Here is a 16,553-nt window from a genome sequence, read left to right as displayed (position 1 = left end):
TAAAAAAAAAAAAAAAAAAAAAAAAAAAAAGATTAGTGGAATGAATTTTTAAAAGTACAGTCTAAATATCTGTTGCCTTCAAGAGAACCACTTAACTTGTAAAGATTCTTATAGACTCAGGGTAAAAAGGTGGAACAAAATATTCCACACAAATGGAAACCAAAAGTGAGCAGCCTAGCCATTCTTATACCAGGTAAAACAGACTTTAAATCAACAAAAGTAAATAAATAAATAAATAATAAAAAGACAGAGAAGGTTATTATGTGATAATAGTTGGTCAAGTCAACAAGAAGAGATAACCATCTTAAATAAACATACACCTAACAGCAGAACTTCTAGATTTGTAAGACAAATACTACCAGATCTAAGCACTGGGTGCTGTGGCTCACGGCTGTAATTCCAGCACTTTGGGAGGCTGAGGCAGGCGGATCATGAGGTCAGGTGATCAGACCATCCTGGCTAACACGGTGAAACCCCATCTCTACTAAAAATACAAAAAGTTAGCCAGACATGGTGGCACGGGCCTGTAATCCCAGCTGCTCAGGAGGCTGAAGCAAGAGAGTCACTTGAACCCGTGAGGCTGAGGTTGTAGTGAGCAAGATCACGCCACTGCACTCTGGCCTGGGAGACAAAACAACACTCCATGTCCAAAAAAAAAAAAGCTCTAGATATAAGGAAGAGAAACACAGCAATACAATCAAATCATAGTGCAGGAATTCAACACAGCACTAGCTAGATCACTGAGGCAGACGAAAGTCAACAAAGAAACACCTGCCATAAACTGGATTCTAGGACAGGTGGACCTAACAGACATTTACAGAACATTCTACATCAAACTGGAGAATATACATTCTTGTTGTAGCACATGGTATATTTTCCAAGATAGACCACACAATAGGCCACAAAACAAGTTCCAATAAATTTTTAAAAATCAAAATCATATCAGGCATCTTCTCAGACTACAGCAGAATAAACGTAACAATCAATTCCAAAGGGACTCCCAAAACTATACAAATACATGGAAATTAAATGATCTGCTCCTGAATGACTTTTAAGTCAAATATAAAATCAAGATGAAAATTGAGAAATTTTTTTTCAAAATGAATGATGACATTGACACAAGTTATCAAAATCTCTGGGACACTGTAAAAATAGTACTAAGAGGAAAGCTTACAGCACTAAATGTCTACATCAAAAAGGACAAAAAGATCACAAATTGACAACCAACGTCACACCTCAAGGAGCTAGATAAATAACAAAGCAAACCTAAAGGTAGCAGAAAAGAAATAATGAAGATCAGAGCAGAACTAAACAAAAATGAAACTAAAAAAAAAAAAAAAGTCAATAAAATGAAAAGTTGGTTCTTTGAAAAGATAAAATTGATAAATCACTAGCTAGATTAACCAAGAAAACAATAGAGACGATTCAAATAAGCTCAACCTGAAATAAAAATGGAGACATTACAACAGATACCATAGAAATATAAAAAAATGATCTCAGATAATCTTTTGTATTTCTGTGATACCAGTTGTAATGTCTCCATTTTCACAAATCTGATGTTCTATGTACATCTCTAAGCACACAAACTAGAAAATCTAGAGGAAATGAATAAATTTCTGGAAGCATAAAACCCCCAGGCTTTAATCAGAAAGAAATAGAAATCCTGAACAGTCAAATAACAAGTAATGAGATAAAATCAGTAATTAAAACAATATTTCAACAAAATGAAGCCCAGGACCAGCTAGATTCATGCTCAATGTTACCAGGCACTAAAAGAAGAAGTGACACCAATCCTACTAAAACTATTTCAAAAGATTGAGAAGGAGGAAATCCTCCCTAACTCATCCTCTGAAGCCAGTATGACCATGACACCAAAGTCAGGAAAGACACAACAAAAAAAGAAAACTGTAGACCAGATCTCTGATGAACATAGATGCAAAAATCTTCAACAAAACACTAGCAAACCAAATCCTACAGCACAACAAAAGGAGAATTCACCAGGATCAAGTGACCTTTATTTCAGGGATGGAAGGATAGGTCAGCATATCCAAGTCAACAAATGTAATTCACCACATAAATATAATTAATAACAAAAGCTATATGATAATATCAGTAGATGAAGAAAAAGTATTTAATAAAATTTAGCATGACTTCATGATAAAAACCCTCAAGACACTAGGCATAGAAGGAACATACTTCATATATGACAAACCCACAGTGAACATCATACTGAAGGGGGAAACGTTGAAAGCATTCCCCCTTAAGAACATTTCCCTTAAAAAGTGGAACCAGACAAGGATGCCCATTTTCACTACTTTTATATTGGAAGCCGTAGACAGAGCAATTATGCAAACAAAAGAAATAAAAGGTGTTCCAATTGGAAAAGAGGAAATCAAACTATGCCTGTTTGCCAATGATGTGTTACTGTACCTAAAATACCCTAAAGACTCCTCCAAAAGACTACTGGATTTGATAAATGAATTCAGTAATATCTCAGGTGACAAAGCCAACCCATGTAAATCAGTAGCACTGATATACACCAATAATGACCAAGCTTAGAATCAAATCAAGAATTCCACCCCATTTACAATAGCTTCCAAACAATAAAATTTTTATTTTAAAGTATAAGGAATACATTTAACCAAGGTGGTGAAAGATCTGTACAAGGAGAACTACAAAACACTGAGAAAACAAACTGTAGATCACACAAACAAATGGGAAAATATCCCATGCTTCTGGATGAGAAGAATCAATATTGTGAAAATGACCGTAGTGCCAAAAGCATTCTACAGATTCAATGCAATTTCTATCAATATACCATTATCATTTTTTCACAGAGTTAGAAAAAGCAATCCCAAATTTCAAATAGAACAACAAAGAGCCCAAGTAACCAAAGCAATCCTAAGCAAAAAGAATAGAGCTAAAGGCATCACATTACCCAACTTCAAATTATGCTACAACGCTATAGCAGCTCAAATAGCATGGTAATAGTGTAAAAAACAGACACATTGACCAACAGGACCAAACAGAGAATGAAGAAATAAAGTCTAATACCTACAAACTAATCTCTGACAAAGCAGACAAAAACATATACTGGGGAAAGGACACTCTATTCAATAAATGTTCCTGAGAAAACTGTCTAGCCACATGCACAAGAATAAAAGTAGACCCCTATCTCTCACCATATGAAAAAAAGAACAAGATGGATTAAAGAAACTGTAAGACCAAAAACCATAAAAACTCTAGAATGAAACCTACGGAAAACTTTTCTGGACATTGGCATAGGCAAATAATTTATGACTAAGACTCCAAAAGCAAATGAAATAAAAACAAAAATATAAGTTGGACTTAATCTAGCAAGCTTCTGCATAGCAAAGGAAATAATCAAAGGAGTAAACAGACAACCTAAAGAATTGGATAAAATATGTGTAAACTATGCATCTGACAAAGGACTAATATTGAGAATCTACCAGGATCTAAAACAAATCAGCAAGAATAAAATGAATAATCCCATTAAAAAGTGGGTAAATGACATGCAGAGACATTTTTCAAAAAAAGACACGTGAATGGGCAAAAACATGAAAAAATGCTTAACATTACTAATTACCATGGAAATGAAAATTTAAACTACAGTGAGACACCACCTTACCCTAGTCAGAAAGGCCATTATTTTAAAAATGAAAAAACAATAGATGTTGATGTGGATGCGGTGAGGAGAGAATGCTTATATACTGCAGTGGGAATGTAAATTAGTGCAACTTCTATGGAAAACGGCATGGAAATTTCTCAAAGAACTAAAAGTAGATCTACCATTCAACCCAGCAATCCCACTATTGGGTTTATCTACTCAAAGGAAAATAGACATTTTATCAAAAATACACCTGCACTCATATGTTTATCCCAGCACAATTCACAATTGCAAACAGGGATTTCTAAGTTTCCATGAAACAAATGGATAGAGAGAATCTGGAATATATACACTATGGAATACTACTCATCCATAAAAAAGAATGATATCATGTCTTTTGCAGCCACTTGGATGGAACTGGAGGCCATTATCCTAAACGAAGTGACTCAGGAACAGAAAACCAAATACCACATGCTTTCAGTAATAAGTGGGAGCTAAGTATGGGTACACAGGGGCACACAGAGTGGTCCCCAATGCAGCAATCCCCCAATCTTTTTGGCACCAGGGACTGGTTTCAAAAAAGACAATTTTTCCATGCATTGATGGAGATGATTTGGGGATGAAATTGTTCCACCTCAAGCCATCAGGCATTAGACTCTCATAAGGAGCATACAAAGTACATCCCTCACATGTGCAGTTCACGACAGAGTTCATGCTCCTATGAGAAGCTAATGCTGCTTCTGATCTGACAGGAGGCAGAGATCAGGCAGTAATGCTCACTTACCTGCCAGTTACCTCCTGCTGTGTGGCCCAGTCCGGAACAGGCCAGGCACTGACCAGTCCATGGCCTGGGCGTTGGGGATCCCTGGTGTAATAGACACAGGAGACTAAGAAGTAGGGAGGGTGGGAAGACGGTGAGGGATGAAGAATTTGCTCTTGGGTACAATGAACACTATTTGGGTGATAGGCACACTAAAAGTTCAGACTGCGCTACTATATAATTCATCCACATAACCAGCAACCTAAAGCTATTGAAATAAATAGAGTAACAAAAACAAAAAAAAGATAATGAAGATTAGCCAAGCCATGCTATGACCATCTGCTCCCATCTGAGGGTCCAGCTGAAGCACCGTAGCCTTTCGCCTTCCCTTCCAGGTATTAGGCATAGGAAGCAATTCTGGAATGAGAAGGGCGGGGGGGCTGTGGAGAGTGGTCTTCAACATCAAGGAAGAGACATGTGGGAAGAAATCATTTCTTTCTGTGCGCCTGGGCTTTAGCTCCTGGTACTCTAGCCGTCATCTTGTTTTTATTTGGAGGTGATGTGGTGGAACAAGGATCTAAGAGCCAAAACACAGAGAGAACCCGGCACCCTGTTGATACTGCAGGCTTCCAGCTTTCTCACTCCTGCAAGAGCTCCGCACTGGGACTTCTTGTTATATGAAATAACGGCTTTCCCTGGCTGTGTAAGCCAGTTGAGTCAGAAATTTCTGTGACCTGCTGCCAAAAGTATCTTAACTGACAGACTACTTGAGTCGAGAGTTTCAACAGCTCATCCTCTAAACTCTTTTATTGGAATTTCTAAGTAGCAGAGTGAAGTTTTTAATTTCTTAAAATTTTCCCTTTGAATCTTGTTTCTTCCATCTCTCGTGACCTCATTCATCCCTTTTTCACTCCTCTATCCTCCTCTGAGACCTTGGCAATCTCTTGCCTAAGCCTCTAAAATATAAGTGTCTCCTAGCTGTCCTTCTTCCCTCCCCCTGGGGCCTTTAATGACCTCCTCTCTAATCCATCCTGTGATACTGCTTGCCTAATCCAAAACAATACTTTCACCATGTCACCTCTCTGCCAAGAAATTGAGATGATGACCTACTTTCTGCCATAGAAAGCCTAGAGTTTTCAAGACACTCCAAAAATCCAATCCCACCCTGTCTATTCAATATCAGATTCCTTTCTATGTTCTTCTCCACACACCCTGTTTTGCACTCATAGTTGACTCCACCCTAACTGCCCCCTTCTTTTTTAGCCCTTTGGCAAATGCTACCCATCCTTCAAGGCTCCAATTAAATGTTGCCTCCTCCTCTCAGCTTTAGCCTCTCATTATTACCATCAGTAATAATACTTGGTACTGAGATCAAAACAATGCTGTGGCAGTGACTTAAGTACCAAATATCATTACTGACGGAAATGATGGTACAATTTGATTAATCCTCCACTAGGGTAAAAAAAAAAATTAAGTTTTTTTTCACTGACACAGCACAAAGTACCGTGACTTAAATTTCATAGTGGACGCAGCTGATTACATGAATTTTAGTATTTCTGCACTTTTGAGAGTGAGCAATTCATCTGATCTTATTTGAGAAATCTCTTTCTCTCAGTGACACTGATATGGTTAATAGTCTTTTGCTGGTTTAATGATACTGAGTTTTGTCTCCATTAAAAAGCACACATAAACTATGCTAAAGTATTTATATTGCCATGGTAATTCAATTAACATTTCTGGGACACTTCTCTCTTAATTCTCTCTCTCTCTCTCTCTCTCTCTCTCTCTGTGTGTGTGTGTGTGTGTGTCTGTCTCTCTCTCTCACACACACACATACACAAACACACAACTCAGTCCTTATTGCCAGTCATATAGTAGATGCTAAATAAGTTATTTTGACTGATCCATTTCACCTACTAAATATTTCTTAAATCCTTCCTATTTCCATGGTCACCATTCTAGTCCTAGCTGGCCTCTCCTCCTTTTCCTGTATCTGTTTTTGTCCCCTCAATCCTTTATAGAGCAATCAATGTAATATTTCAAAACTATATCCAATCCTGATTAAAACACTTCAACAGCTTCTTAAGGGAGTCAGGCTAAAGGCCAAAGTTACTGTAGTTAGTTCAAGGGATGTCAGGGCTGATGGGGGTAGGGGAGAAAGACCTGACCCCCAGGTGGCACACAGTGAGCTTTATTTGGAAGACACTTAGGTTGCATGTGAAGGGAAGTCCCTCGCAGCACGAGACCTTGCAGGGCTAACAAAGGGGCCACCACCCACAAGGACTAGAGGTCAAGGAACTCCAGGGGAGAAGGGCATTATGATCTAGGCAATGCCTTCAGCAACATGGTAGACAGACTCGGGGTCAGAGAGCTGCTAAGGGTCCCTTAGCAGCTTGGAGTCTTTGATCATCCCAGGGTTGTTTTACATATGGCTAGCAGACAGGTACAGTTTTACAGTGTGCACAAGGCAAACATGCTCCAAATGGTTAAAACCCTGCTTCTTTGTGCTATAATTGAAACAACTGGATATGTAAAAAGTTGACTTTAGCACTAACGAGCTTTTGAACTAAAGGTCCAGGCCTGCTGCAAAAAAAAGGAACAACTTAGAGCCAAGATGCCGGGGTTATCTTTGGATTCTTTATATCTAGGTAAGTCATTAACCTGGCCTTTAGGCTCTCTTCTCCTGTCTCTCCCACACCCTTCTCCCTACTCACTGACCATTCGCCCCAGGGACCGGAACTCTCCTGATGTTTGCAGGGTGTTCTCACCACACAGGAAATGTGTGCACCTTCCACACTCCCGCTTCGTTACTGAAGGGCACCCATTGCTTCAGATCCCATTATTCTGCCTCAGGAAGCATTTCTGAGACCCTCTGATTTCATCAAATGCTCCTAGAAAATGCTTTCACAGTGCCAGGTGCCCTTACGGCTATGCATTTATCTCCTTCCCAACTAATTAATTCTGAATGGTGTCCTTAATTTCTGCTTCCCTGCTGGATTTAAATTCCCTGGGGCTCTACACCCAGAACCTGGTACAATGACTGACCTATAGTAGGTACACAATAAATACTCACTGCATGAAGAAAAACATGCCTAGAAGAAAGAGAGAATGGGTTATTAAAATATCCCATAACCTGGATAATGTGAAAATGTGAAATCAAATTTCTATTTTTTTGTTACTACTGGCACATTCATTTAAAAAATATTATTCAAGGTTATTAAAAATTCTTAGATATTTTCATCCAGGATTATTAGAATTTTAAAATATTTACCCAAATCTCACCACTATGAAACCCTTTATTACAAATATATGATCCCAGGGAGTCAATAGTACTTTCAAACTGTATCACATAAATCATTGAAAACTGAATAATACTGGAGAAATCTATGAAAATATTTAAAGTCAACTTATGTACCAGCTCAAGAATTTAACATAGAAGAATTTAGTCTGTAAAGGAATACAAACACCACGTTTAAAAGAATGTTAAGTAGCTGTTTATATTGGCAAGATAACTCTAAATCACCTTACTGGCCTTGCTAGAAGTAATTTGAAAGATTACTTCTTCAAATTATCTGAAGATAATATGAAGGGTGGGGGGATGGTTGTTCTTAAAAAGTTATTTTTGTGTGCATTTCAATATGTTAAAATCAAGAGATTAAAATCATTTTAAAAGCAATTATTTTATTATAACATTTACCCTAAACTCATATTTCTATACAAATCTAGTGATTGAAGTTATGTCATTTTAAGTTAAAACTACTCAATAATTTTGTGTTTTATAAGTGTTCATAAATGTCATGCATAATTTTAAAAGAACACTAGTACCTTCTTACATAATTTATGGCGCAATCTTTATGCCATAATACTTAAAGAACATAATGCTGCACATTTTAAATCAATTTTGACAGTGGCCTACATTTCCACTCACAAGCTATTATTAAGATACAATGCAGTTGAAAGATATTTTATGTAAAAAAGTATATCAGTCAACTCAAATGAACTCTTGTTCCCAGTCATGACATATTATCCTCTAATTAAATCAGCTGAGATAACTCACAATCGCGCTAAAATTAATTTCCAAATCAAGAGTTTAACAAGTGGCACTTCTAATAGCCCAACTTTTAGATTGCTTTGATACCTAGAATTAATGTGATTCTTTTAGAGATCTAGTGACTTGTAGAATCATGCTTTTAAACAATTGAAGTTCACCTTACTCATTTGTGCATTATGCTGTTCTTCTAAAAACTTTTAAAGAAATCAGCTAACTAATAAAGGCGCAAAGAAATCAGAAATCTTTGAAGGAGGCAGATAAACAGAAATTAAACAATTTATCTCAAACTAGGATATTTACTGTGGCTTTAAAGAGTAAGAGTTACCAAACACTGTTTTCCATTTATGTTAATGTGATATCTCCATGGAAACGGAAAAAAGAAAGGGTTGTGTAAGTTGTAAATATATTAAATTAGTTGGTTTGCTGGGAGAGCAGACAGAAAGACAGGTTTCCAAAGAAAGGAAATAGTCATTGGGCAAAGGTCAGTGAAAACGAAACATTATATATTTTGAAACAAGCCAATAATCTTTTTAATCCATAGAATTTTAAATAAATACTTGATAAATTAACATCAAAGAGATAAAGAGTTCAGTGCTTTCTTAATATCCAGCTGTAATTCAACTCTCAAAATACCTGGGACAGAAAAAGTTGCAAAGTAAATACTGAAAATAGTTACAATTTTTTTTCTAATCTGTGGCGATAAACGCTCTTCTTCCTTCTAGCCCCATGAATAACTTTCCATCATGAGCTTTGTTGCACTAACTCAATATTTCAGTAGGCCTAGTATACTGAAAACAATCAACACATGTACTTTAGTTTCTGTGCTTTACTATATCTATGTAAGAAAACGATCAGGAATATGTGTAAATACATGAACTATTTATTGGCGGTAGCATGGCCAATTCCTGAGGATACAAAATCCAAAGTCAAAGTGATTTTGAGAAATTAGAGACGTTGGAAGAAAATAGAAAAGTATTTAGCATGCACAACTGGAAGGGATATATATATATGTATATATATGTATATACATATATATGTGTGTGTGTGTGTGTGTGTATATATATATATGTATATAGTGATTAATAATACCAGGCTATATATATATATGGAATGAGGAAATAAGATTTTACATGCATGCAATCAAAATGAATGGTGAATGTTTAATATTGTAAGGCAGTGGGCCAAGTTAGGTCTATAGACCTTGGAGTCAGTGAGCCCAGGTTTGAATTTCAGCCTCATCACTTACTAGTTGAGTCACCCTTAGGTAAGCTAAATAAAATTCCTGTTGCACAGGCTTTTCATCTATAAAATGAGGCTAATGTGTAGTATCTACTAAGTTATTGGAAGAATTCAGTAAGGTGATAGTATAAAGGTAATAATTTTTAAGAAGGTGATGGGCACATAATAAATGCTATATATGAGACTGTTAAATAAAGTCACATTACATAAACAATGAACACATGATCATGTAGGCCAATAAGTCACTGTTAACTACAAAGTGTTATAATTAATGATCCCAGCAAGGCTCAAGGCATAAAACAGTGGCCGGGTAAGCCTGAAACAACATTCTCTGAATTTCCCAGAGTTTTAAGCAGGTGCTATTTTCGGTGGTAGAGTTCCTTTAGAAGTTTAGAGCCACCAAGATAAGGAGGATTGGAAAATTAGGTAATAATTCTGATGCATGAGGAAAGACTAGAATGTTTCACGCTGACCTTTGATCAGAATAACTGTCCTAACAAAGACCCTGATGATTCACTGCTCAGTATCCTCCCAGAAGACAGAACAAGAAAAAATAAGCAAGAGCATTGTGAAGGCTTTTGGCTAGAGATCTGGAAACATTTCTATACCACAAGAATTGCTAAATATTAGAATGGATTGCTGACAGGGGATCAAGAGTCTACTCCTTTGGAAGTTTTTCAAACAAGGATAAATAGAGTCTATCTGATCTCCTTGCGATGCTTTAAAATCAGCACTGAGTGAAGACTGATGGTGCAAACTGCCCCTCGAAGGCCTCCTCCTTCCCAAGCATTCTCTGAAAGTATAACTTTATATATTATCTATCATACTCCCTCATCTGTTGCATTTCTTTTCTATCCTAGAATAGAAAAGGGCAACACTATTTCACAGTTTTGAGTTCTAGTGAAACTTTGATAATGTCATGATGAAACATAATGTCCTCATTACTTCTTAAGTTATTTCACTAAACAAGCTACCTGCAAATATCTTTCAATTAGAAACAGTTGTCATGAGCTGAAGTCTGAAGAGCAATTCTTTTAAATTTATGTGCCCTGGCAGACTGAAGACACATGAAATTCCTCAAGCAAATCATTAGATGTCCAATCAAGGCAAAGGATAAAAAAGAATTAGATAAGATAACCTTTTACACTGGATAATTAAACGTAAGCGGTATCAAGAACTAGGGAGGAGAGACACAGTGTGTTCATCTAAGAACAGGGTATATTTCCTAAGTGATCATTAAAACTGCAATAGGCAGCATTAAGTAAAGTTGACTTTGAAAAAACAAGTATGTTCCTAAAAAACACAATTATCTTTCAATTCATTATTTTCCTATTAAATGTGCGCCTGACCCTGTAGTGACCTGCTGCTTGATTATGTCTACCAGCATCAAAGGATGCCGGGTTTACAGCAAAGTTAACAGTGGGCCCTTAGTCATGGAAAGCAGGTAAGTTAAAAAAAAAAAAAATGCACACATTTAACAAATTTATAGCTAATAAGCAAACACCATAATTGCAAAAAGGTGGTGAGGATACAAAAAAAACGAAAACCAAAACCAAAACCTCTGTAAATATCCACCGTAGAATCTACAGGAACCCCTGGGAATGTTCTCCACAAACATTCATGGTGGCTACAGAAATTATTTTACACTGAAAATCTTCACTTTGATATTAAAGAGATGTGCCTGATGGTGAGGATTGAACTCTCCTCTCCTCAGAGTATTATCCGCTAAATACCGAAGCAATTTAAAAATACCTATTTTCTTCTTTGAGACAGCTTATCTGAAATCATGTTGGGAAATATCTGTGTGCTTAAAAGGTACTGTTTGTAAAAGACCAGGTTAAAGGAGAAAAGTTCCTAGAAGTGATCCATACTACAAACCTTTTAAAAAGTTGAATTCCCTGAGATTTGGGGAGGGGGACAAAAAGCGAAGCTGATCCTTATTAATTAATTAAAAGGAATGAAATAACAGTAGACAAAGGAGAAGGAGAGTTAAGAAACTTAAGGAGCTGTAGGGACAGCCGGTCTCTATTCATTGATTAACAAATTAAGGAGTTCTGGAAAAGAAGGAAGAAGTAAGGAGGATAGAAAAGTAGTGTTATAATTCACCATAGATTCTTCCTTAGACTCACCAGAGGGAATGTCTGGCTCGGAATTGAAAAAGCTCCTTCTATAGAATGCGCTTGGTAATTTGTGCCTCTTCCCCCACTCCCTTTGGCAATGCTTAAATTTATTTAAATGTGTTCGTTTCAGTGTAAGTAAAAACCCTCACTTCTACAGCTTGAAAATCACAAGAAAATAGCAGTTTCACAAGGTATCGAAACTGTGATGTTCTAAGATATCTGCAAAATGCTTTTCATCCATCCACCAGTTATTTGGCAAAAAGCAGAGAGAGGCTGATGGAAATTCAACGTTTTGACTTGGCGATCTGAGGTCACTAAGGACTTGAGCTGCCCGATTTGAGCAGCCCGCGCCCTCGCAGCATCTCCTGGCCTCCCTCGGCCTCTCTCAGTTCTGTTCTTTAGCAGCCAAAGGATTATCTCTCCCCGACACGTTTCATTCACAGAGCCCCAAAGAAGCTGGGATTCGGTTGGAGCTAAGAGCCGGAAAACAAGCACCCAGACTGCCTGGCTAAGTTATCGGAGACCAAGTGCTACACACGCTAGCGCTGGGAGAGAGGGTGGGCGCTCGCAAGCTCTAGGTGGAGCAGTGCCAGGGGCCGGGCAGGAGGGGGACCCGGGGCCCCCGGACCCGAATACCCAGCGGAGCCACCCGCTGAAGTTGGCTGCCCGCTGCAGACGAGGCCGGCTCCGGACCGGGTGGCGGAGTGTCCCCGAGCCCTGAGTGGCCAACAGCAACCAGGGAACCTCAACGGGAAAGCCCGCCCCGCATCTGAAACAGGCAGCCCGTGAAGTCCTCAAACCATCCTAGAAACGCCGGAGTCCGGAGGCCAATCCCCCGCGAGGGTCCCTCCCAGCCTGGTCCGGCCCGGGTGCCGTGCGCTCTGCCTCCCGGGAGGACAGGGAGAGGGGCGAGAGGGGCTGGGGAGCTCTCCGCGTCTCTCCACCGCCCCTGCCGGCGCGAGGGCGGGAGTGGAGAAGGCGCCACTCAGACTGTGGCGCTGAGCAAACTGCGGTCGCAGTTCTTCCAAGTTTGCCCGAACCAAACGCGGGGTGAGCGACCGGCTCGGCTCTCTGTCCGCGCCTCGCGGCCGCCGCGGAATAACCCGGTCTCCCTGGCCTGCCGGGCCTGAGCCATCCACGAAGGGGCAGAAGGGCGCGAGGGCAGAGGGAGGCGGGAGCGAGGGTGCTCCCGCGTGTGCACACAATGAGGCGGCGGAGACGCTCACCTTCCCCCCCGCCGGAGAAGCCGCAGGAGCATCGTCCGCCCTGCGCGGAGACGCGGAGTCCGGTAGAGCCGTGGCAGAAAGTGAACACCAAGTCAGCAACAGGGGGAAGGAAGGGGGCGCCCGGCGGCCGGGGGGACGCGCGGCAGCCGAGGGCTGCAGCCTGCCCCGGCCGCGCGCCCGCGCTTACCTGCGATCTCCTGGAAGGGGATGTCCGCCAAGCTGAATCCCTTGGCACCGTAGGCTTGGCGGACCTCGCCGCAGCTCCGAGCCTTCACATCCGCCCCGGCCGGGAGAGACAGCAGCAGCCCGGAGAGGGGAAGAATCACAGCCCCGATCCAAGAAGGCATGGTGCAACATGCAAATCCAGCTCAGTCAACCCCTCTGCCTGTGCGCTCTTCACCTTGCCCCTCAAGCCGAAAGCCCGCCAGAGGCAGCGGCGCGCTCCTCGCCGCTGCCCAGCGTCACCCCCTTCCGCCAGCCGAGGGGACCAGCAGCGCAGCCCTCTGGACTGCGCTCAGCAAACTTTTATAAGCCAGATGGAGGATGGCAAGCCAACAAGGGCTGGCTGGGAAGGCAGCTGCCTTGCTCCTGTAGCCCCCAGAGCGAAACGGTGCAATCAAAACCAGGAAGAGAAGGAAAAGAAGTGTTTAAAAAAACACCATGGGGGCTTAGAGCTGCAATCCGAGTTCCGAGCCGCAGAATCCTGGAGCGCTGCGGGCTCGGCTCGCCGGAGTGTGCGGCGGAGGTGGGAACGCGCGCCGGCTCTCCCCGGAGGGAGCTGGACAAGCGAGAGCGAGTGTGTGCGCGCGTGTGTCCGCTAGTGTGAGCGCGAGGTTCTTGGGGATGTGTGTGCGTGGAGGTATGTGTTGGGGATATACGAGATCTAGGGGGAAACCTCAGCTTCACACAGGCTGTAGGAGCCTGTGAGAGTCCTCCTGAAATAGGAAGAGAGAAATCCTGGAGACAGACACTGGAGGCTAGAGGGAAGGAGAAAGGAGGGGGGAGAAAGAAACGTGCTACACATTGCACAGCCGAAATTCACAGGCCGAGTCACAGGCAAAACCTGGACTGGATCTCTTCCTAGTCGGTAGAAAGGGGGAAAGGAAAAAGAAACGTTCCTATTTTCTTATTCACTTCACATCCTTTATAGTGATCTGAAATGAAATAAATAAGCAATCTAGAAAGACAAGGTAATTTAAAGTCATTAACATGCTATTAAGCTGTATCTTTATGGAGGTAAAGGAGGACACAGTTTCAATTGTTGCTCTTGATATATGTTCCTGATCTGCTGAAACACAAAGCCACAGTGGAAATAGTCATATACGGGAGTTCCTGGGTGGCAGAGAACGATCACGGCTCCAACCAGTCGTCTAATTTCTGTTTGGCTTTGTTTTTGTTGGTTTGTTTTATTTATTTATTTTTCCTAAAGGCACACATTGGAGACCATGAGTTCTTTATTTTTAAATGTTTGGTTCTAGACTCAACAATTTCACTTTTTAAAATTTCAAATATTCCATAGCCTTAGATCAGAAATCATTATGTTTAGGTTTCCAATGTGTAGAGGAGCAGGAAAGCTAACAACCAGAACACAGAAGCAACAAGAAAAGGAGAGAACAGGGGGCAGAGGTGCATAAAGGGAGAGAATGGGGAAGGGAGATGATACCTTCCCTCTCGCCAGATGCCCTCACATAGTAGACTTAACATTTTCTTCCGAGTTAACATGAGTCACAAGTGAAGAATCAATCCAATTTCTTCTTTCTGTCTCCATTTACACTGATGTTCTGTGAACAGGATAAAAGTGAAAATTCAGGTTTGCCTAATTGACTTTGTTATGCTAATGGACTCACTGAAGTCAGCTGGCAGAAGTGTATGTTGAAACCCAGAGCTCCTGGAACTAATAAGATAGTTTAATGAAAACTAAGACCAGATGATAATAATAGTGTTTACGCACTTACATGGCTATATGTTTTGTACGTCAGCAAGTTATTCATAAACTTAATACAAGATAATGCCCAGTTTTATGGAGCTTACCTATGAAGCTACACATAAAAATGTTTTCCTGATGATGGTATGAATGACCAAGAATGACTCAGAAATTTAAATCATTCAATTTGTCATTATCATCATCACAAACATTGGGTACATTGTCTTCCTCTCCTTCATTAATTCCTCGTCTCCTAACCCACCAAAAAGATTCTCAAGATTCAACCTCATTTAACCTTTGCAAACGCTTTAAAAATGAAGTCGACTTATTTACAGAATGACTTTGTCTTCTTCAAACTCATAGGTAAAAACAAAACAAAACCAAAAAAAAAAAAAGAAAACTCCATAGCTAAATATTTCTGACAACGCAACACACTTAACTTTTTTTCTCTTAAAATTTTAGCATAATTTTTTTTATTTCACAATATTTATGTTAACTGGCAGACTTTAAATCACTGAGCTTATTTTTCCTCAAGTTGGAAATATATTTCAAGATAAAATATATTCTGGTATGTTTGTGGACAAATGGTGAGGTTGGTAGGATCAGGAATTGCAGTCAAGTCATTACTTCTGTGATATTTGACAACATGACTTCCTTCAAACTTCTCTATCATAGGCATTATGCACTCCAGAGGAAGGAGGCAAAAACACATACCCCTTATCTTACCAACTTATCCTGGGACTCATTGTAATTTACCCTGACTTACTATAACAGATAATTCAATTTTTTTTTTTTGAGACAGAGTCTCTGTTGCCAGAAACCAGGCTGGAGTACAGTGGCACAATCTTGGCTCACTGCAACTGCCGCCTCCTGGGTTCAAGCAATTCTCCTGCCTCAGCCTCCCAAGTAGCTAGGACTACAGGCGCACGCCACCACGCCCAGCTAATTTTTGTATTTTTAGTAGAGACAGGGTTTCACTATGTTGGCCAGGATGGTCTCGATCTCTTGACCTCGTGATCCGCCCACCTCGGCCTCCCAAAGTGCTGGGATTACAGACTTGAGCCACTGCGCCTGGCCAATTCAATTTTTTAAAATGGAGATGTAGGAAGAATGGGTAAAAGCATAGTATAGGTGGTTTTAAATTATTTGAAGATCAACTAATTATTAGGTATTGAATGAGCACTCAGTACAACTATATAGCACTAGACTATTGTACGCAGTCCCTATACTTACAAAATGATCTTAGGATTTGTGACAAAGATACTACATGAAAAAAATGACTAACTTAAGCATAAATAGGTTAGTTTAATTCCATCAGGAGGGCCAAATAGTTTAGGGTAGGTTTGTGAACTCAAGTCAAACCAAAGAATTAGATAACTTGCTTTACTGGTGACCTTAGCCCTGTCTGGTCCATTTGTTGGGTAATGTCACACTGTTTGCAGTGGTGTAAGAGGCAAACTCAAACATTCCAGTTAATGCTAAGTAAGCCACAGCAGGAGCCTAGACAAGGTGCTGGAATGAGCATGGAATGTTATGGAAGTTCAAAGAAGAGGCCTGGCCAGACAGGAGAGAAGTCATTTCAAAGAGTAAGCATCTGTTTTAGAC

General features: G+C 40.3%; 1 protein-coding gene across 1 annotated transcript in view; it reads right to left on the bottom strand.

Moving 5' to 3' along the window:
- Positions 1–14,301, bottom strand: part of GPC6 (glypican 6) — a 1,186,177-nt gene extending 1,171,876 nt beyond the window's left edge. The window contains exon 1 of the mRNA XM_032277284.1: positions 13,212–14,301. Coding sequence (XP_032133175.1) covers positions 13,212–13,371 — 160 coding nt within the window. The 5' untranslated portion in view covers positions 13,372–14,301. The remainder of the gene's footprint in view (positions 1–13,211) is intronic.
- Between the last annotated feature and the right edge of the window lie 2,252 nt (positions 14,302–16,553).

The sequence above is a fragment of the Sapajus apella genome, unplaced genomic scaffold, assembly GCF_009761245.1.
Source record: "Sapajus apella isolate SASKATOON/1434 unplaced genomic scaffold, GSC_monkey_1.0 scaffold9, whole genome shotgun sequence".
NCBI lineage: Eukaryota > Metazoa > Chordata > Mammalia > Primates > Cebidae > Sapajus > Sapajus apella.
Note: the sequence above shows the minus strand (reverse complement) of the source record. Positions and strands in the feature narration are given on the sequence as shown.